We start from the raw sequence: 23,650 nt of genomic DNA on the forward strand, positions 1-23,650 counted from the left end.
GCTAATATTCATAGGTAATCAAGGCGCGATTCTATATGCGGACCATAACACAGGCTTGGGAATGACTGCTAAATAGCATTTGATGCTGTAGCTGTTAACGCTGATACACCCACTTGAAATTTATGGGATGTTACGGATAGAAAGCGAGACTATCAGTGACGAGTCGGTAGTATGGTCACCCGTCGTTGATACGGGCAGAAGAAATGGCGGCCGGTCAGGACAGCGTAGCTAGAGATCAGCTGCATCGAGTCGTAACACAGGCGGGAATGATACCGGCGACTTTGTCGCGTGGACATCGCATCAATTTATAGTCGCGCAGCGCTCGCGAAGGGCGTTAGGCAAACAGACGGAGTTTGACGCAATTCGGTGTTGACAATCAGGTCATCAATGTGACCTGTTCCCATCCCCAGGACGTTGTTCGATAAAGATAGGGAAGGTAGTACAAATGGGTCTGAATGATAAAAATGGACGTATACAGATATAGGATGATTCGGTCGGGTGCACCGGATGACCGAAACGACGCGGTTGAACTTTCTCGTTTATGATAGCGCAAAAAGTAATCGTAAATTTTGAGATTGATTCTCAATTGCATTGAAAAAAAAGTTGCCTTTAAGAAGTTCCTAAACAATTATTAGCATTGAAGTTAGCTGCAGTGAAGTGATATGCATACGGTGTGTAGCCGTTCTATGCGAGTGTATTGATTATTTAGGCCAACTGGAAGACAGGAAAATAAATAAGCAAGAACATCGATTTCTAGCGCTTATAGGCTTATTGTTAAGAAGCTTGGATACTAAAATTTCTCATAGATATGGTTCAGTTTTGCGAAACGCATGTGGATTGAATAAGGGAACGATAGTAGGCAAAGCGCTCTTCTGCCAACGGACACAGTGCCGTTATGAAACAAAGAACAGCAAAACACTATAGGCACCGTAGCATCCAGAACAACTATAAAGACGAAGCTCTTTGCAAAGAGGAGGTTGACTGTGTTATTTTGAATTGGATTCTCTAGTAGAATCGACTATACAAAGGTTTTAAAAATTCTTCTGTTAGTACGCGACTCGATATTCCTATAATTGTGTTAAACTTAAGCTTATGGTTTCAATAAGTGACCGTTAAGTGGAGCTGAGACGCCAAGCAACATCCGTCACAAACCCGTTTTACAACAGAACAATGTCGTTTTTGTCGTCAGTGGTGCCAAAGGAAACTCAGATGAATTCCTATAACAAAGAAAAAACAAGGAACAAGCTCTCAATTTCTCTATGAATAGCTCTGGATGCTCACACTCAGGTTGAGTAGAGTAAATGAGCTGTCGATCGAGCTCTGCATTTGCTAGTTGTGACTCTCCTATGAATCGTTCCATGAAACGGATTGAGTGTCCAGCGCCTTTCAGGGGAACAAAGGCCTAGTATTGGGGATCAACAATACTTTTGGCACACAAAACGAAGATTGGCAATACACGTACAGATGTATCTTGAAAATAACCGTTTGAAGGTGTATTTTTACCCTGAAAGGCTAACTAGTAGAAAAGAAAGGTCACTTTGCAGATAGCCGATGCGGAATCTCAAGACGCTCATATGTCCGTTCAATGATTGTTACCTATAACTGAAATTATATTTTTCATACGTCATTTTCGGTGTTTATTTTCGTGTCTGCTATGGGGTACACATCTGCATTGGTCCTGACATACCCGCGCTACTGACATAGGCTGTACACTATTTGTGTAAATTTGAAACATCGTTCATCGGTTAGGTTCAATGTCGTTGTAGACAGTTATCTTTAACAGGGCGCCAGCCATTGAATAACTCACCAAAGCTCTTATTTCTTATAGGAAATTGATTTAGAGGTTTTGATAGGGGCGCCAGATCAACACCAGGTTACAAGAAAAATTAGCCTATTTTAAGCCTTTTTAGAATATTAGCATATATTTTTCAAACAGGTGTATAACAGCAGGAGTTTGCACAATTTTTCATATGCACACAGAAAAATCGTCTATTTTCCCCTTGTTTTCTATATTCTTCTAGGCCTCACGTGTCATTGCTCTTATATTGTCATTGCAATTTCCCAGCAGTAATACCTTTTTGGCCACGTTTCGTTATTCCTGGGTCTTCGACAATGCCAGTCAGGAGTTTTTTGCGCCTGCCTTCGCGCATCAGCAAAGCCAACGCAATACACTCGCTTTTTCTCCCAGGTTTATTTACCTTCTCGGTACAGGCCGAATATAACAACAAACCGTATCACGTCTATGTCCCCTGAACGTTTGCTGTGGCCGCCACGACTTGTTCGCTAGCGAGTTGGGTATTCGAAGTCCGCGTTGTCGCTCCCACTTGAAGTTTGTCACAGCCGCCTTGTCGACGGCCTGTCGAGGTGACCGCTGTCAACGTAGTCCCCAGAGAGACCTTTCTTGTTTCCTGAAAGGATAGGGAAGGATCTTTTTCTCCAGATCTGCTGATTTGAGCCATCGTGCTTATACGTTTGTTGTGTCGTACGCTCACGCGAGTGTGGCTCAGAGGACCCGGAACATGGTGCTTTTAGTCCCGTTTTTATCGGTAATACTTTGTTACGTCAGGAACAGACGTAACGATACCTCCAGACGCATTAAGCAAACAAGATACATTCAACTTAGCCAAAACTATGCTTCATAATGATGATAATAAGCAAGCTAGATAAATTCAGTAGCAGCTATTTTGGCATGTTTACGTATCAAGCAGTCAACTGATCATGATTTAACTGTAAGGTATTCAGAAATGTTGTATGAGGCCGCTGATAACGCGAGCGCGTGCGACTGACGTCAGAGCAGGAACAACGCCTGGAACGAACGTGGTCATTGGACGCATATGACTGTTAGTCAAAACGTTACGTATATGTTACGCAAGAGCAAATACACACGACGTTCGGTAAGTGATGATGATTTACTACATTATTTGGGTTTCTACCATTTCATATACAGTTGCGTTTTATTATAATGGGAATGGGAAATTCTAGCCAATTGTCATTAGTAAGCACCCAATTTCGATTTATACCGTAGTATATTTTATGCGACAAATATGATTAAATGCAGAAACAAGCACCGATTATTGTATTTCTTTTTATTTGCGGTGATTTTGTATACCTCTTTCATTAGTTTCCTTACTCTATTGCAGTGAACGCTTGAGTGTCGTTTATTTTATAGCAGTAAGTATTGTATATCAAGTTCAATTCTAGTTAGGCCGTTACAACCTGAGGAAAAATGGCTAAAGTCAGGAGCGTACTCTACGACAAATATATACTGGTAAATCGATATGTCCTAACTGTACGATATTGAATAGCTGGTTGCTTATTAAAGGGAAACACAAAACTACTTGGTAGCATTTCCTCTTTGCAGGACAACGTACCTACCCGGCCTTTGATTTATTCATGTGCTTGTTGATTCGCGTGCATTACTGTTAAATGTTTTATGATTTGTTCGAGTGAAGCTACAGTCTGATCTTCACAAAGTAATAACACAATTCTGAGAGAAAAGTAGTCGTAGTAGTAGTAGTAGAAATCATAACGTGCATCTCGTTTTCTATTACCAGTGTCCAAACACAACCCATTATTATTATTATAACGATACAGTATTGTAAATCTCACTTGGTTATAGTAATGGTCTATTCTAAAACCTTTGCTTCGATCAGCGTTCAATTAAGTGTGCCACGCACGCCGTTTTCGGTAACTTCAGTAGACTTACTTCACAATTGACGTCGGATAACTTTTTATTATAAATTAGACTAACTAGTTAGTGTAATTCTAAGGGATAGCCGCTCTTTAAAATCATAATATTTACGATTATTGTGAGGTATTTTTTTTAATTTTCAACGAGGAATTCTACTAATTTAAACCCGTGGCGGTTTTTTTCAAAAGAAAGTATTACTCCAAATATTCAATAAACAGTGATAAGCTAATAAGGACAGTTACAACCCTTGACATTAACGTTGAACGAACATTTTACATAAATGTATTTGCGCAATGCAACAGCTTTTAACGTATGTTTACGCTGCTCTGGACGCACGGATACCGGTGTTATGTGGAACCGGTAACGGATCTAGTAAGCTATTAAAATTTTCTACCTATTTGTTGTGCGACCCAAATCGACCTTTTTAACTGATCCGGTTAGGCTGCTTTTTGGGGTACCATCCGGGACAGAGTGGCGGGTAAGAAGGAGCCGATTGCGTGAATGCTTTCTTCCTTTGTTTTTCATTCCATAAAACGTAAGGTAAATTCAAGGAAATCTGTGTTTTTTTTTGGCTTTTTTTTGGTGTTTTTTGCAGAATCCTCGTATAGGTGTCTGTGAAAAAGTGAGTATTTTTTTTTTATGAAAAATGTTTTTAGGCAACTAATTAGCATAGCGCTTTTAACGAGGGGTTTGTTCTTGACATCAGTCGGCAAATTTTGATGAGGTAAAAGCGGAACACACGTTTGTATACTTAAAATGGATACTTCGGTGCAAAAATGGTGAATAGCCCATTAAGGGGTCCATCTCATACACGTGACAGTGGGGTAAATATGCTACTCTAGCGCTTTTTTGACCGCATCTCTGATAAATGTCGATTTTTATACTAATACGACGAACATTTTACTTGAACACTTTGCTTTCAAAAATGAACCCTCAAATATTTCTAAGAAAATTACCAAAAATTCGGCGTAAAAAGGCAAAAGCTAAATATAAACAAGACTGAATTTAGTAGCTTTCTTAACATTAGGATGAAAATTTTTTGCATATAAATCACTCGTCGTAATAAATTTCCCTGCATTAATCGGAAACCGCTCAATAGGCTGACCCAAAACGCAGTATATAGACGCATATCTAAATCTCGTATTTTGGGTCGATAGCGTTATTTAAAGTGAAGACTCAACACTGTTTTTTTGAGTAAGAGAGGCTCATTCAACGCCCTGTCGATAGATATCAACAAACTGAATAAAAATGCAATCCCGACATTCGTAAATCAATATTTTTTTTTTTTCGACGAAAGCTTTATTGGTTACATGGATTTGTCCACGTAACAGTAGGATGCAAATGCGTTTTAAATAATTTAAGCAAATTTCTACTAATGTCAGCTAACAGTAAATTCAGCCGACACATGTAATGTTTCTTTTCGTGCCAAAAATCCCTAATTTATTTTGCAAAGAAAAATACGAAAATATCAGAAAAATGGTAGAAATATTTATTATATTATTAAGCTTTAGGAGTCTCTCAGAAACGGACTCAGGATGCGAATCGAGACATTTAAGGATTCATGTCTTTATTTAGTATTACACAGGCAACTATTTATTATTAAAGAAAATAGAGAACCTAAATTCTGACGACGTCCCACGACATACATTCAAGGAAGTGTACGAATGAACATGAAATGTTTATTAGATTGCAGATTTACATAACTACTTACTACAAAGGTAAATAAATACCATTAAGCCTTGATAAAGTTCCGGGAATGGAATCAATACGCCAAACATATATATAATAAGTATGTTAACCAACTTTGTCAATGGCAGCGTCGATTAAAAGTTGGCCGAACTTAATCTACGTATGTTCTCTCATTTACGTGAGCTGCGGAAACAGAGTTGCGGAGCCGATACTGTAGAAACCTATCAAAAGCCAAGATATCACGAGAAAAACAATCTAGAGTTTTCTGAGTTCCTTGGCAAATATAGTAGAACCGGCAGATAAAATAAATGCAGAAGGGTAATGGGTTAGATGGGGCAGGATAACTACTCCGCTCAGTCCGTCTAGCATTATATCGATATTAGGATTCTATTGTGTATGTTGCTCTTTGGGTTAGTAAAAGTACTTGTTAAATAATCTTCGGCTCAATGATCGCTGCGAACATATTTTATCTAGGTTAAGTGTGCAAAGTTGCGACTCCTGCCTAAGTTAACATTTATATCTTTTTTACGCTATCGTTAGAAGATTCTTTGTCATAAGATAGTTTATTCATTTGTAGAAGGTTGCAGTACTATCAAACATTGTAATCAGTAGTAGAACTGCCCGTTACTGATTTCCATATTAGGTATGACACTAATATCTCCAGCCTGCTGATACGCTGGATGCCCTATTTTGATGTATGTTTATAGTTTTACTATCATAAACAATCCACAAATAGGGTTTTCTCGAGTTTGGAATAAGGTCGCACCCGTTTCACGCGTGATGCACTCGAATCATAGAACGAAGGACTACAATTAAGGGGCCTACCTGCCGTTTCCAACCATCTAATTCACAAGCTTTTCAATTTCGGACATTTTTGCTAAATAGAAATTACTATGCTAAAGAGAAATGATTAGCTGACCGTAATCCGGTAATCCTGCAAATAGTATTTGTTGTTTTTTAAGTATTTGTTGAAAATTGTTGAGAATCACCACTGTTGAAAATTTTATGGTATACAGGTTGCAGTATCGTTATATTCAATGCTAAGGTAGCATAACTGATTTAGTATCTCCTTAATCTAGTCCTCAGCTACTCGTGATAAACCCTTTTCCCGGTAGCTGGGTAAGACTCGCGACATGAGAAGCCAATCAAAATCGAGTCTTAGTCAACGGAGTTACACTCGAAATGCTTTCCGGTGAGTAATCAGAGTGAACCAGACGTCTCACGAATTAGCGACCTGTGACAGGCGTCCCTACCGTCTTTCACGTATGCGTCATCCAGTAGCTAAAACACATCGAACAACTAGGATAGCCCTCCCATAGGACACTGATGAATATTCGATAACACTGTCGCGTTGTGAAACGCAATTGTGTCCTAAAGTGTCCACCATGCAGGCCTCAACTGAACGTACGATTACTCAGCCAAGCGGTGCTACGTAGGATACTTGGCGTTAAACTTTACAGGCAATATCCTCGCCAACGTCTTTGCACCGACAGCAGCAGCAGCAAACTGTAATGTTTTCAATTTGGCTTCGTCTTAACACGCCATGTGAGTCAACTGTCACCCGTGCTTCAGTGAAGGGATTTTCGATAACTCATGCTTCACAAGAGGTTAAATTTGGTATAGGCTTTGGGAAGCACCTAGGAATAGGCGAAACAAGATAATCATGTCTACGTAGTAGGTGTTAGAGAAATGCTACACATTCGCATCTATAGTAACGGCTCAATTCTACAACAACAATAAGTTTTTGTTGAGGTCGATGCAATCGCTTATTTCTCCGTTCAACCGCAAGTTGGAATTAAGCATTTATAATGAGATCAACAAGTATCCGTGAGCCTGGATATAATTAAAAGTCGCTGCGATCGTTCGCAAGCTTGAAGAACTTTTACAAGGAAAGTTAATTTTCTATGACATTTTTGAAAGATCTTCGCACAACGAACTCGCCATCTTCCTACAGTTTTGAGATAAGCAGAGGCCGAGATTGATATTGTCAGCCTTCGCTGAGACTAGCAAATTTGAAATTCAGTCCATTTGACTAGCTGAATATATATTTGAATTCAGATACAGTGCATGTGCAATGGCAATGAAAGGATTATTAGGAATAACCGGTTGGCTGTAGGAGCAAAAATTGGAGTCCTAGATAGAGCTTAACATTGGCAACTAGCAACGATTGTACCTGTACACTTTCACTGCTGATTGAAACCAACGTTATCATCGATGCGCCCCATCAGGCTGCTCTGCACATAGACAGGTAGTGATAACAACAGTAATAATTATTTCGAAGAGCGAGCAATTGCTAAATCAAACTCGGCCATACTGTGCCCACCATATGAAAATAACGTACAGAGAATTACTATACGACGAATGATGACACCGTTCAATGGCTAGCTTTTCTCATCGTGAGCGTCACGTTTTCCAAGGAATAGATAATAACAACTTTGACATTGGGCTCTCTTGTATTTTTATCTCACCTGAGTATACCAAATTATGGGTAGATACGAAACTGTGAGAAGAATTCATAGCTACCTATGCAATGAATTTGGGAGAGCTTCATAAAGTCCTGTAACCGAAAGACTAGCACTTTTGAGAATAAGACACGCAATAAACGCAGTGGTAAAGCGCAGGCTTATAAGCGTATGTCGAAGCCGCTTACACTTGAAAATTCTAGAGTTATTGGATCCTTACTAAGTAATAGATGATTTAGTTTTGGTTTCGTTCTGATTTCAATCTAGGGTCTTTGTTTTTGTCCTGAACTGTGTCGCAATAGAAAGCCAAAAATATAAAATACAGGAGATGGACGCGTTACTCTAGGCAACAACACCCTCTATTGTTTATATTCGTTAAGAAACTATGCGCTTTGTAATAGGCTTTGGACATCGCTCCGCCTCTTTCTAGTCACATACTATACTACGTGTATGATGGAATAAACCAAGGTGCTTGTTACACGGGGGTAAATCTCGGTTAAAAAAAGCATCCATTTGGGAGTTACATTTTAAATCTAAAACAAAACAAAATTGGGATAAGCGATAGTCATTTGTACCATTATTATTATTGAGTAATTTTAGTAAGGTTGGTCGTATATTTTATGTAAAATAATTTCTCAAATATGGACGAAAAGCTCGAGTAGTCCAATGGAAAGATGGCCTGTACGCTTTATGTCAGAAATAGAAATTGCAAGCAAATACTTTTTGACTCTTATTTTAGGACTGTGTTAAAATTTGTTATTTTGTATTGTATTAAATTGTAAAATTGAAACGAAAAAAAAAAAAGAAAATGATTTGCTTCTCTATTGACGTTTAAGCTTGTACTTTAAACAATAACAACTATTTTCACGACTTTCGCTGAAACTGTATTCGACAGCTTGTGGAATTTATTGATAATATATATTAGATTCATAATAAATTTGAATTTTCTTTTATCAGCATTATTTCCTTTTGAAAGTAGTCATACCGCGATAAGGTTGTGCGACAAATTCAGGATCTATGCACTTGCGGAATTTGATCATTTCGAAAGTATCGATTATTTCGAAACCTTTTATTTTTTTCTTATTCGGAAAAACCGTTATTTCTTAAATAGTTCAAACGTTTTTCTTAAATTTCGTTCGATATCATTATATCGTACGATGTTCTATTAAATCGTTATTATTGTTATGCTTAAGGGTGCAGACAACAATCCGTATCAATTGCACACATTTTGTAGTAAATACATTTCAATGTATAAATAATCAGATGGGAAGAGGAGTGAAAAAGAAAATCTCAAGCGATAGAAAATGTATATACTTTTTTTTTAAATTAACAGTTAGGTTGAATAAGCAAGTTTTAGGTCTTTTTTTTTGAAGGAATATAGTTGGCTTGGATTGATGTTGCATATACTAATCCAAGTTCTTGTTCACCTACCGCATCCTCTAACAAGTAAAGACATAAACAATAAGTCCTATCTCTGAACAAGTACCACATTTCAAAACGAAATCGATTAAATTGAAGAGTATCTTGCTTATTTAAGTAGCTTCGACTTACTTCCCGTAACTTGAATTACTCGCTTCCGAAAATCGAACAATCTACCCGTGTAGCACTAGTAGAGTGCTACATGGGGCTTCCAGTCGACGCTGGCTTAATTAAAGGTGACATGCGGTGATTAGCTAAATATTTACAGGAGGACAGAGCAGAATCCTTGTTAGGCTTTGAGAAGGTCTAAAAAAAAAACGTCTAATAGCTATTCAAACAATCATAGCTACCTAATTAAATCTATAACCTATGACAAGCTGACGTGATTAGGTAACAATTATTTCGAAAGTAGCCTGCCTAATTAGTCCGGAACACAAATTCAGCATAATGCTATTCACCCTGATGTCGCCTCGACATTTAATCGCGAGCCTATCTATACTGATATTCGTTAGATCCTTTGTTCTATTGTTAACTGTGAGGAACAGTTGTCTAGCAGGGTTAAAGTCGGCCTCCTTTAACCCTTGTGGTAAGTGTCTGCGGAATGAGTGTTGGTACGTGTGAGCGTTTGTAAAGCACTACATTGCTGTTCATTGACTTTGGTATTTTATTGTGTTTTGCAAGTGGCTGTTGTAGAGCTCACGTTAGCTTGGTTTCTACGTGCTCGTACACTATGAAGGACTATTACGTCCGCCTGTATATGACCGTTGTAAAAAATGACGATTCGCAAAGGCTGGTTTTTTTTTTTTTTTTTTAGTCAAAATATGCTAATGCGGTCAGCTCCTAGCTAGTTTGCTGTTAATAGAAATAGTCCTAAGTGCTTCATATTTGAATGAGATTTACGACCATACCGCATATCACTAGAAATTTTCAACTTATGGTTAAAAAATGAGGTAACAGTGATATCTAGATTTTGGGCTATGATATCAGATATTACTTAGGTACGAACAAATATAGCGATTCAGTTTATGGGGAAACGTTTAGAAATCGACTTGAAAAGTACCTTTTTTGAGTAAACGGAGGAGGCTGCTACAGCACATAGACATTACGTTGCGTATAGGATTAGCGCATTTGAATTAAGGATATAATTCAGACACAGCTGAGTAACTGTGGGAGCATTTTATTTCCCGAATAACCACAATGTTCTCGATGTAGATCGATTCGGTAACACCCAAACAACCGCAATCACTTTGAAGGTAGTTTTTATGATTCTTCGGTTATTGAGTTATTTCATGGAACGAAGATCCCACGCCCGAGAGAAAGTTCATCTAGTTTAAATAATACAATGGTTTCGAACAAATGAATATGCGTATCTCGTAGCAAAACGCCAAAAGGACAGGGCATGATTTGGCTAAATAATAGATGTGATGATCGAAACGAAGTGTTGTGGACGTGCGTCACGTCTTCAAATAATAAGTACAAGATAAGAAACATAAGCTCCGTTTTCCAATCCCACCGATTTTAATTTGTAAGAAATAAAAAGTTCGGGGGCCCTTCGTTCTTTATGAACCACTCTCATTGTCTTTAAAAACGTTTGTATGCTAGAATATTTTCTTGTCTTCCATCAAAAATTAAGGTAAATAAATCTCTAGGGAATTTAATTTAAAATATATATATATATATCGTTTTAATGCGACGAATAACAATTTTGAAATGTATGTAATTGATGTTGTAAAAAAAAGAAAAAACTATTTTCTGCAATTATACAGACCTGATATGATCTTTGTGATATTTGAATTGGTGTATTTCTCTCGTGTTATGCGCAAATAAAATGGGACTTTGGTGGCAATATACGGGAAAGCTACTAAATACAGCTCATAACGAGCAATCATTACGTTCATTTTCCGCTGAATCTGCATCTTATTATGGCAGACAATTGTGCCATTCGACATTTCGATGTATGAAGTAGCTAATTTAACTAAGCGTTCATTCTCTTTCAGCATTATCGCCCGACAAGCTCGTATCTTTGATTGATTGCAGCAATCCCAAAAATCCTCAACGAGTAAGTGATCGACTTGCCACTGTCGACGCTCAGTTTGCCTGTAAACTGTGTCCGAGGAATTTAACATGAGGATGAGCGAAAACAAGGCCTTGATTGGCTCAAAGGCCTCACCCTTCCCTTTGCGATAATTTATGTATTTTAACAATTTTATGGCATTTTTCGAGACGGTTTGAATAATGCTGCCTACACGTGATCGGGCTCAGCTGAGCAATGTCCATCTACCCTGTGTCGATGATTGACGGCCCTGACGGGCGGATTTTATTCCGCCGAGATCACTACTCACCAGCACTTATTTTCTTATACATTGCTCCAACAGTCCGGCTTCTCAATTATTTTAAATTATAAAGTAAAAAAAGTAAACTTAAATTATAAGTACTTGGAAAGAAAATAGCTCATGCTCCTGGGTCACTAAGCCGGGCTTATTTTGGTCGAGTTCCGAGACGTATCGTTTCCTAAGGGGGAAAGATTATCCCCTTGTCCCTTTTGCGAACCTAAACTTCTTCTAAAAAGCGTCTTTCGTTTGTTATTCCGGAGAGGCTAGCTTCAAGAAGCCTTTCCTTCTCTACCGTGAGCGTCATGGTCTACTTCCTTTACTACAGGTCTCTTTAGATAGAAATCTGTCTTTATTAAGTCCCGAATTCAGTCTGAGTTTTTTTTTTTGTCTCATTTTATCTCATGGCCCTCACTCCTCTCGAAATCACTACTACTTTGGGCATTGAACGAACCTTCATTTGCATATGGTTAACCAAAGAAGTCCATGGTGAAGACAGCTTCATTAGGCCCAATCCAAATACGAATGTTTTGAATATCCTCATTGGGCAAGCACACCATCGTATGTATTTCAGAGGTTCACGCACAATGTGGATATATGCTCTGTAACAGCTTATGCAAACCTTGAATCACGCTTCATACACGTAAGCAATGCAGTATGCTAGAAGCAGTTAATCGCATAGTAGAGTCTACGACACAGTACGACATGAGCATAAAAATCCAATCTATTAATAATTTTCAACTAGATAGTCAAAATGGAGGTACTCAACCTAAAGAATGGACAGGAAAGATGTTTCAGATAAATGGGTCGCATGAGAGTCAGCTACTGTTAGAGATTTGCCAAATGCTGTCCATTATTGGGACATCCGCTATTAGGTTTCCTTCAAAGTTCGTAATTATCGTATGAAAATCATATGAAAGCCCTAGACCTCTGGATTATCCACCCGAAATGTAGCTTTGTTATTTACAGTCGTCATACCTCTTAAATAAGTTGTATTTTCAGTCAGTTCAGTGCCATGTTATATACCTAACATGAGACATTGGACGCCAAGATTTTTCCAAGTAGTTCCATAATTCTGTAAGCGAATGAAAATCATTGCAAACAAATAGTCGAAGTACAGTAAATTGACGGAGAACTGAGCCATCGTAGTAAGCGAAAGTGGCAGGATCCGTTTAAAGGTCTCTTGGTTCCATTGAGCAGATGATTGTTGTAAATACCTGTGTCACACGTAATTCACAATATACGACCGTTCCTCATTAATCTATTCTTGTGGGTCTCTTTTTCAGTTTTGACTTATAATAATCGGACATGTACAAAATGGGTCATCATGAAATCACACCCAAAATGATAATCTCTAATCTGTGTTGTAGCGCAAGATTATAAGTTTATGCACTATTTTAAATTTGTAATTGATTCTGTACTTTGCGAGGATCAGCTTTATTGAGCATCCTACCACATCGCTTACTATGCAGTTTGACAATAATGATGCTTCGTGTATATATGTACTTCAAAATCTGGAGTATCTTCAATAAGTGATTGCTGTCTAAGCAAAAACAGGTATTTCAACTAATTTTTTACATGTGGTAGAAATGTCATTCCTTTCAATACTCTTAATTCAACATAACTACTAACTACAGCCAGGACAGCTTCAATGTGAGACCTGAATCGTTGACTAGCCATTTTAAAAATATAATTTTTAGCAAGTGATATTGATTAGCGTATGCTTATTAAAGTGTCGTTGAAACATGCTGCATACGAAGCATTTCAGCGGAAATTGAATGTCGGCCGGACAGCAGGTCAACAAAAATTGGAAAGGCACAAAACGACCAGTAGGTCTGAAAGGTCCGAGAGGACGGAAAAAGTGTGAAATTTTTCTGAGCCATCCAATTGGCGACTGACATTCTGTTCAAAAACGAGTATTCATTATATATGAGGAATCAAGGTGTACCGAAAATGGCCTTTAAAGTCATTTTAATGCGCTGTCGAGCTTTTTGGATGAGAACTTTTTTTTGGATCTTTTGGTTTTCCTCATAGGAATATTCCTCGGATTTCTGTTGCAGAAGTTGCATGAAAACCAACAATAGTACAAACCGTCACTTTTTTTGACAAAACATGATGTTTTCAATTTTGCTACTAGTTTATTCAGCGCGAAAAGATTGGGTAATATCTAATCTTCGTCCAAAACTGCAAAAAATAACGCATTGTTTTTCTTGATGATTAAGTAATTATGCTAGAAATAACTGGTTTGCTCTAGTTCCATGAAAAACAGATGAATACATGTCCGGTAGATGCAGACTGAGCACTCTTTGTATATATGTAACGGATAGAACACACCGTCATTAATAGCACTTCTAGCGGATGCGAAAAGGTTCGCTGAAATATTTGTTTTTGTCTAGATACTGTCTTAGGAATAACTTGTCAGAATCCTGCTTAAACGTCCCGTCCTATATCTATATGTATATCTATTGAGATAAATCCGTAAAAACATCCGTAAAATACACGTCTACGGCTATATAAAATCAACGTAAGTATCTATGATGCGCTCATTTCTGCGAGCAAACGGCGAAGCTCAGCCAGTGCTTTTCACTTTTATAATAAAGGTGGGATGGACGAAGTCACAAAAGAATAGATTGAATGGCTCGACAGGGGGGCCCGTCCCACGGCGGTGCTCGGTAAAAGAAAGCCCAAACGCTGGATTGCAAAGAACGTTAGTGGTTTGTATGGGGTTGTGAGGCGTTGATATTCGCACGGATTGGCTCGCATTCGATTCGATATTAAGGTTTGTGCGGGGCAGAGGTGGGAAGCTTCCGGAGAGGTGCGGGAACGCCTTCCCGCAATAATCAAACGATTTTTTGAACAGTTTGTGCTAAACGAGCACTCTGGGCAAACTGGGGATGTTTATAACTGATGTCCGATAAGGCGCGAAATTGGAAACTATTAGAAACTTGATTACAGTGGTCAGTGCAATTCTTAAGTATGTCGAGGTAGTCTAGAGTGATCCGAGGCTATACCCCCGAAGAACGTGACACCCACTTTCAGAAATTTAGCCAGCAAAGAAGTGATGCTGGATGCTAGCGCTGCACGAAGGACATAACGCGCAGCGTCCGCTAGGGGATATCGCAATTATTAAAACGAACCCACGATTGGCAGGCTTCAGGTCAAGGTCGTCGTGCGAATCTGCCATATATACACACCATAAAAATAGCGTCGACCATAGTGGATCTATTGACAAGCCCTTGGTGGGTGGCTGCAACAGTGTTTTATGATGTGTCATCGGGGAACACGTACTAGTGTTTCGAAAGCCTTATATTTAAATAAGGAAATTACTATACTAGTAAGTAAGAAATTATATACGAGGTAGAAAGTGGATGTTTCTATAACTGTGTAGATGTTTTTAATGGATGTTTTTGAGTTTAGGCACAGGACGTCTTTGCGGCTAGGACAAGTTTCATTCCCGGGATGTCCGCCGTCGACATCATATTCGAAATTTGCCGCCTGAACAACAATGCTGGTATGACAACCGGAAAACATTTAATGAGTCACAGCGTAAGAATAAAGCGTAACTGTCGTGTCTGTCTAATGGCCAGTTAAAGATCAAACATTATTTGCAATGTTTATAGTATTTATAAAGGGCGATACGTTTCTCTGCTCACGCTTTAGTAACAGAATTTTTGGCAGAATTCTTTTCAATGATCTGACCAGCGAAATACGTAATTCTGTTGGCAAATATCTATATTTGAATGATCAGGTCGACGGAGCGGTGTTCGAATTCAAAGCTTGAGCCAATACGAACCTAAACACTTCACGTCCAAAACTACAATCCGATGTCGTTTATGTTGCACCAGCCTGCGTCAGATCCCAAACTTTTCTAAGCGTACATTAGAAACTAGAAAAACACTATTTCATCAATTGTCAGGAATTTCGTCAATCGATTACCCATCTATCGCTAGACATAGACTATTTTTTAATGAACATTATGATGGATTTTTCAATACAATATTACGCTCGCTTTGTGAAGGTTCAAAAAACGAAGTTTTTGGATACACTCTTTTCAAGAACTCTCATCCGTTCAAATCATCGGTAGCAAATTGCCCAAAAATAAAAAAATTTCCCAAATTAACCTCACAATCTATGGGAAAAGAAAAAATCCGTTCCGAAAAAGGTAGCATCATTTAATTGGCTCCATCTTACGCCCACCCCGCTTTGAAACTTATAGCTCAGGCAAAACCATACCATAAGAAGAATTTGGGTTGGACAGACAGACACCCAGCTTTAGCAGTATTCTAGATAGATTTATAAAAATTCTCTCAGGTCAGGTCTAAAGAAAACCATGACGAATCTTAAATAACAAGGTACCGTTTTCAAAAGTCTTGCCTGATGTTCTGCTTTGTTGTGTAGGTGAGTCGCTGTGGAGACAACTCATGAACGAATTCCATCCCGATGACGCTATTATAGTCGATAACCATACCTTCTACTGCCTGAAGGAAATGGGGGTAACTGTTTCATAAAGTGCAGCTTATCGGTCGTATACCTCTCGGCGAGAATGATACGATTAACGGATAGAGTGGATGTACTGATGTTACTCCTGTCAGCAAGGCCGATCAGTAGAATTAAATCAGTACGCTAACGTTATAAAAGAGATTAGAAATCGATCTGCACTTACACATGTCGTTAATATTTCTAATAATAATAAATATTATTACAGTTATTATGCTGCTTATAAGATCAGTCCATTAAGTTACACATACGCTACACTCTGTGTGCTTTGCTAAGCATAGTTCAAGCTGAAGCTCTTGTTGTTAAAGAACAAATAAACGGTCAAGTAACAAATTTACTTTTATGTACTAATTTATAGCCACTTCAATTCGCTAATAGGGGGTTTCTCAAAATATTCTTAGAAGACTGTATCATCAAACCTGATCCCAGGTGCCCCAGAGTGTTCTACATACTATACAGACTAGGATCGTCAAATGCAAATATTACTCTCCCTATAAAAAAAAAAAAAAAAAAAAACTATTTTCAATTGCCAATTTAAATTTCAAGCGGGTGTTATAAAATCTTTGGATATTAATCTGTGTGAACTGTGCTTTCTTGCATCTTTTGGTGATGTAAGACTTCTGCCGTTCCCGGAGAAGAGCAGCTCCAGGTACGAAAACCCATTTACACAGATAAGAGGTGATCTTATAAGTGTGTCAGTGATCACTGCTCTCATCTGCCGCTCATCGCACGGCATGGCCAGTGGCCTTTTGACTTCGGCCATCAGGATCCTGGGTGCTGTTTTAGTAGAACATCCTCTTTAGAACTCATGTGTCTGCATTTAAATCGAGTATACTTGAGTCCACAAACCGAGAAGCAGCTTTTAACAAACGCTGTTCTTCATTGCTCGTCGCCGTTATGACGATGCGGTTGGCTCGTCCTTTTGTTTACTGTTTACTAGCAGAATTGTATCTCTTTATTGGGCTCGAAATACACCAGGATATGAACATTTACTATGTACTGCTGTCCAGCACGACGACGCACTTGAGATTCTCGTTTCAGACCTTATCTAGACTGGCGGCTTCTTTGTTGCATAGCCTTCCAAGACACTGGATTATTAATATCCGCTATGTGAAGTCATGTTTAAGGCTATCGCATTGTATAGAACTCCCCTTTTCTCACGTTGGCACCCGGGGGTGGTATCTTATTCTCTGATGCAAACAAATTATGAGGGCCAAAAAGCTCCTTGGAGAAGCCGCCGAGTTCGTGATGCGTTAGCCACTTCTATGGTTGACGCTCTGTATCGGCGATTAGTTTAGCTTAGAGCATTGTTACTTTTGTGATGCATACGTCCTTCGGTAGATTTCTTAAAAATGAAGACTGGATGGTAGAGCCCGATCCGCATTTCGGCCATAAGCCTGAAGACCACCTGGGTCGTCCTGGCATGGCTGCAAGTATAGATGGACCACGGCATGTGCGCCTGAGGGAGAAAAGAGGAGCTGTATTTTAGACTGGTGGATTTCAACCGGATGCTGCGTATAAGGTTCGGGATTAACACGTTAAATACAGGGATTCCAAAAGCTTGTTTACATCTGAACACTGCGACGGAGTTTATCGCCATTACTAGGTAAATGCCAATGCATAAGTTTTCTGACGGTAAAGGATTTTCACCTTAAAACTTTACCCTATCGATGATTACGTTCATCGTAAATATTGAAAGCCAAAGGTCATGTATGTCCTAAGAATAAACATGTCGAGGTGGGGCTGACTATTCAGCATAGTCGCAAGCGTGTCTTGAAGAGCCGTAGTGCAAAGTGGGAATGAGAAAAGTTAAAGACGCTAACTAGCACGGGGCTGTCTGTACTGCCTGCAGCTGCTGGGAAAAGAAGCGCAAGAGTTGCAGCCTCATGATAATTCCACTAAGTAATTCTGTCTCCTAAACGCCAGGCTTTGCTACAAAGTTTGTTACGGTACTCACGAGCAGCTGCAGTAATTCAAGGTGTCGCTTGCTACTGCCAGAATCTGCTTGACAAAGTCTTTGATCGTTGGAAAATAGGATCTGTTGACCGCAGTCCAGCGATTCGATTTGCTGCGGTTTTTCCCATCGACGGCTCTTTAACGCTGGTCTCAGAAGGTTGCGATTATTTTTTTGAACCTAACCTGGTTGCTGAAGTGTTTGGTTTTTAGAGCTCGATTGAGCTGGCTGGGTTTGCTGTTGAATGGACGCATTACAATAAGGCGTTTCGAACCGTCAATCTCGCACGGCCATCTTTTCAATTTCAAGGCAGAGACCTTGTTTTTCTTTGCAGATAAATAACATTACATTTTCTTGTTACTGTTACGTCACAGCCTGTGATATTTCATTTGCTTCTTCCTCCCGAGTGTGGATTATTTTCCAAAAACAATTTGAAGAACACATTGCCTATTATTTAGTGCAAGAAAATTAATTTCACACGTCGTATTACCCTTGTGCTTCTGAGAATAGTTCTCCCATCTTTTTTAATGGGTTAGTCGGGCCTAAATAGGCCATAGACCCAATTGCTAATCCAGTACGATTTGGAGCCCACACTGCCCAACCAAACTCCACGGCAAGCGTGTGCAGGTGCATTTAATTACTTTAACGTAGAGCTCTCTTCTTCGTTCGGCTGGCTTTCCAGAGCAACTAAAAATTGTCTAAGTTGTCTTTGCATTTGGATTGTGTATGATGAGCTCCTGCAGTCGCGACCCTTATGTGGGATTTGTGACTTCTCTAACCAATTTTCGGTGCTTCAAAAATGTTCATAGTTACCAGGGTATTACTGTTTGCGCTGGTAGTAAGCCTACTGCGCGGTTACTCCAACGAAGCACAGCCCATAGGACTAAATCAATTACTGCAATAGGCTGCAGTAAAATGTGGATCTCAGTTTGTCGCGCGATCTTTGGTCACGTGACTCGTGACAAGTTACTTGCCAACGACGGATGCTATTCTCTAGCTCTGCAGGATGTCTATAGTAAATTCACGTATGTGGCCTTTTGTCTATTATATTTAGAAAATCTAATAGTATTGGTAATTCCCGATTTTATCGTAGATTGCTTAGCAGTATCTTTACTTCTATTTCATGTAAGACAAAGAGTTAGGACTGAGCGGCGGAAAGAAGGATAGAACAGGTCGTAAATCAACGCGCCTTTTAATTTTCTCACTCAAAGCTATCTTTGATTCCCGTTATAGGCCGTTCGCGAGCCACTCCTTTCCGATACATATTACCCCGTTCAATAGCCATAGCTTCTAGTCTCGAGACGATTTTAATGGTAATGAATAGAAAATGGCCATTCACGTGGGGAGCACGCCGGGAAGCGTAGCTAAACACAATCGTACGATGGTTCCTGCGTTTTTGCACTATCATTATTTCTAAGATTTCTAACGAAAATCGGTGATTCTCTTCGTTCGGTCCACATCACTGTCTATCACTGGAACAAACACCTTACTCGCTACTACAATGATTGATCGTTAATACCGTGTTAGGTATACTTTAATTAACTCATACGCGACAATCACTACACGCTTAATTGCTAATGTCTTTTTACGCTTTATTAGTATAGAAATTACGGTCTAGGGCAGGAATTTAGCTACGGTCTACGTCAAATTAGTGATAAAAACACTCGGAATTTTTGAGCTATAGGTTTCAAGCTCAAGCAGCTCGTACTTTTAGAAAATCATTGAACCGCACTGCGATAGCAGCAGTACAGGTCAGCAAGTGTGCTATTATGAAGCCGCAGGAACACTTATGGCAGTATTTTTTGATTATGTATTTACAGTTTTAAGGCCATTGTTTTTTAGTGCGTTGTCAATATTAGGATTTCTCTGTGACATTGCACTGGTAGATGGGCTATGCAGCTGGAGTGTAACCATGCCTCAGGAGTGGAAGTTGTGTGATTATTGAGAAGCAAAACGTCGATCAGTCGAACGCGTCGACTCCCCAGCTGAGCAAAAATGACCACGATGAGTTGGGCAAACTTCCTGCTGTTCTGGAGTAGCTTTGTGCTTTTCGAACAATGGTTGTAATTGAACGGAGTCAGAGATTCCGATTTTGGGGAAGCGAGCCAGTTTTCGAGTTCGTTAGTAAGTCGTACTTGGTAAACATCGCATTTCATTAACGGATATATTGTCCAGTGTTTTATGCTTCGGATCAGCCAGTATGATAAGGTTCAATATGTCGACGTCTCACCAAAACTGTTTTAAAAGGTGTACGATTCCTTCAGTTGATCATAAATGATACGCTATACCCTCTATGAAGTTCTGGCCTGAAAATCTTCATGAGAGAACGAGCTTCGTTATGTCGAGCTTAGGTAAGGTATTAAAAAGAGCTTGTGATTCACACTAACCTAATCATGGCTTCCAACCTTAATATTGCTTCAGGTAGCAGGTGTAATATCATGAATTGTCGTTTGTTAACCGAAGGTTTTAAGCTATAGGAACTTAGATAAGGGCAAAATTATATGATCCGGTGAATTTCTGGCGAAAAACATTTTGTTTATTAGCTTAGTCGTGCAAGTAGTTATAAAAGCTCTAGGCGGCTAAGCATCTTGAATGAAATACGCTGTTCATTCTATGTATGCATTCGAAACAACGTGGCTTCATTCAAGTTACGAAGCACTACGAACTAAGGGAGCAAGGCCCAGAATATTCCCGGCAGCCATGAGGACAGAACTATTGTCCTGACAATAGGATGCGTAGCGAAAGGTCGCGCAATTTACGTCCTTCGTACCTGCAAATCAATAGTCAGACTACAGATGCACTTTTAGCGAGACTTAATCGTAATATTGGATACACTTCGAATAAACCAGCTGATCAAAGAAGATCACAAAAAATGTCGTCAGCAAAGGTACGTAAAGGCTAAAAGGCTTCTTTCGGTTGTTATCATTTCTAGACCATTCATATTATTATATTTCTACGTAAGCGATTTAAAAGAAAAGCTGTATCACTTTATTCTGTTCCCCTCTGTTGACACTGTAACCCCACTTCCAGTAGAAATCTCGGTTAAATTTCCTGAGTATTTTTAGTAATATCCGCTAAAATTATTCACGTTGTACATTTTGTAAGCTCATGTAGAAAAGAATCGTTAAGCTCCGCTTCCTATATCACAGTGATATAATATTGACAGCGAAAGTGACTGAGGCTTTACCAGGAAGCAGGTTTAGTGCCTTGGCGTTGATGAGGTGATGCGCTTTCTTTTGGAAGTACGAATTTGCACGAATGAACCAGATTTTTGGACCGTGAAATGAGCAATTTTGCATAGAGCTATCTTGCAGTAGAAGACCTTACGAATTTCTATTAAACCAAGAGAAAGGAACTGAGATTTGGTGGGTCGTGATAACGGCTGAAACGAATCCGGCCGCCCGGGCTGAGTCCATGCCCAACGTAAACTGTATGACTCAGACCCTTTTTTTTCACTACCTATATCAGTAAAACCAAAAAAAAGTGAGATTTTCTTGTACGAGCTATTTATACATGCGTATGTAGTTTGATGCACAGTTGTCCTATTGTAGTGCTGTTATTCTACGCAAATCAGTGCATACACGACTACGTAGAGATATTCGATAAGCTAGGAAATGTTGTGACGTGAGGAAAACGTTTCGGATTTGTTGGCTATCAACATGTTCAAGGATAGGACGTTACGGTTAGCCTTTGTACGTATTACTCGACAGACTTATGTTGGCGCCATAGCAACCTGCCAGACGGTCCTCGTCACATCAATGAGAGTGAAAAATAATGCATTTACGTTGTGCTGTTTATCCATTAGTGTGTTCGGCCCCCTGGGGTAATCGGCTCGAGAAAGCCTGACTATACTCCGGTAAACATGTACGCTGGTATGCAGGGCCAATAGCGAGATCGGTTACTGTCTTCGGCATCGTCATTGCATACCTCTAGGTTGACTCCGTCGCCGTACAAAGTAAATGGCGTCGACGCGCGCACAAATGCTTGCACACAGATGCGTACGTATCGGCAAAAGGTATTGTGATATTTCGTTTCGTTGTGGGTAAACAGATGCCTTATTGCCGTCTGTTCTATTTCGGTGTAAACCGCAAATGTATACTAGCGGTTACAAACAAAAAAAAAAAGAACGAATAACCATTTACTAAGGTAAACTCTTATCCACTGTAGAAGAGGTATACGTTACTCAGCTGTAATAGCAGTAGCTCATATACCTCATAGAAACAAGACGACGAAATAAGCGGTCACCATCGCAATGCTAAAGATTGCTTACTACAGTAAATAAGAGATCATCGTGGTAGAAACATATAAATTAGAAGCGATCTAATATAGTAGCAAGAAGCAGGTTAGTACTGAGTGTCTTGGCCTATTCGGATAGCCTGCGGTACTTATCTATTACAGAAAGAAAGCTGCGATGTTGTTTTGATTGGCCGGTAATAGCAGTACTTTCCCAATCGGCATTTCATGGTAAGTTTTCAGCGATTATTTTTAGCTAGCATCGGAGCCGCACCCGCCAAACGAAAATACGGTATAAATCCGTGTATTTTTATAAAAACACAGAGCAGTTTAGGCGGAATCAAGTAAGGAAGGCTGAAAAAAGTGGGATTATCTAAACAGTGTTACATGAGAGTAGAGAAAACGCTTTATCAAGTTCCAGTTATTCAATTGGCGTTGTTTTGAAGTGCATCGCCAGAGAACTATTTCTATGAGCCTCCCCGTACCCGACACAGCAGCGAACGTGACGTAGAATTTTAAACGCAACAAATATTCAAGATTTAGAGCATGTTGAACAGATCGTGTGGAAGTGTCCGAACAACGTGGCATTCTACATATCGGTATAACAAGGAATCACTTCACTGCCCATCTTGTGGCATAACAAAATGATATAAACAAGTTTAGGCGGCTAATAATAGAAGATCGAATTGAACTCCCCCATAAGGTACGAGCGCCTTCGAAAGAATATCGTCTATATCATACAACAAACGAATGTGTGTTGCTGCATATACTAGACAAGATATTGGAATATATATAGTAAATATCTAATAGCCGATAGCACTAAACGACGTAGCGAAAGTCCCTACATGAAAAATTAACGTATAGTTGTAACAGATAATTACTGAAACTGAACGACGCTTCTATCTACAGCGTAAGAGGTCTCCGATCAACCAGAAATCTAGGTTCGCCGCTAGCAGGCATTCGCGTCGTTTTGTACTGAGCCATTGTGAGCCGAAAGAGCGGAAAATACACCGCAGGTCAGGCGGCAACACCCATATAAGAGCTGGTTATTGAGTGAGCCGTTTGAGACGCAATCAATGATCTTGCTAGACATGTTTACGTGCGATTTTTCTCGTGTTGAGACGCCGCAACCCCGTGACATCAGTTGTAATTACTTACTTTAGTTGAAAAGTTACTTGTTCTAACTTTTCCGGAACCTCTACCAAAACAAAGCTTGGCCTATGGCCGGCGCAGTCAAACCACTTTGCAAGCATTGCGGATGAGTGCACCATCAACCAGTTGTATTTTCAATGCATTTGTGTTTATTAATAGTTATAGCTTGCAATTGACTGGAAGCGAAACGTGTAGGTTGTTACAAAGATCGTCGCTACAATCA

At 39.4% G+C, this 23,650-nt stretch overlaps 1 protein-coding gene and 2 long non-coding RNA genes across 4 annotated transcripts; 2 read left to right on the forward strand and 1 right to left on the reverse strand.

Moving 5' to 3' along the window:
• Positions 1-1,624: 1,624 nt before the first annotated feature.
• LOC147755617 (uncharacterized) lies at positions 1,625-23,563 on the reverse strand. The gene is made up of 2 exons (XR_015329387.1): positions 23,434-23,563; positions 1,625-2,806 (listed from the first exon to the last, which is right to left on the reverse strand). It is a non-coding gene; the product is annotated as an uncharacterized LOC147755617 (long non-coding RNA).
• Positions 2,519-3,201, forward strand: LOC147755618 (uncharacterized). Its single transcript, XR_015329389.1, has 3 exons — positions 2,519-2,546; positions 2,798-2,894; positions 3,141-3,201. It is a non-coding gene; the product is annotated as an uncharacterized LOC147755618 (long non-coding RNA).
• LOC111252102 (uncharacterized) lies at positions 6,589-16,425 on the forward strand. Of its 2 annotated transcripts, none has more exons than XM_022809535.2 (4): positions 6,589-6,925; positions 11,259-11,320; positions 15,009-15,102; positions 15,990-16,425. In XM_022809535.2, the coding sequence occupies exons 1-4, from the start codon at positions 6,892-6,894 to the stop codon at positions 16,097-16,099; spliced, it is 300 nt and encodes a 99-aa protein (XP_022665270.1). In that variant the 5' UTR covers positions 6,589-6,891; the 3' UTR covers positions 16,100-16,425. The 2 variants fall into 2 exon arrangements, with proteins under 2 accessions (XP_022665270.1, XP_022665269.2); XM_022809534.2 differs by lacking the exon at positions 6,589-6,925 and adding an exon at positions 9,257-9,847.
• Positions 23,564-23,650: the final 87 nt, after the last annotated feature.

The sequence above is a fragment of the Varroa destructor genome, unplaced genomic scaffold (assembly GCF_002443255.2).
Source record: "Varroa destructor unplaced genomic scaffold, Vdes_3.0 BEIS01000005.1, whole genome shotgun sequence".
NCBI lineage: Eukaryota > Metazoa > Arthropoda > Arachnida > Mesostigmata > Varroidae > Varroa > Varroa destructor.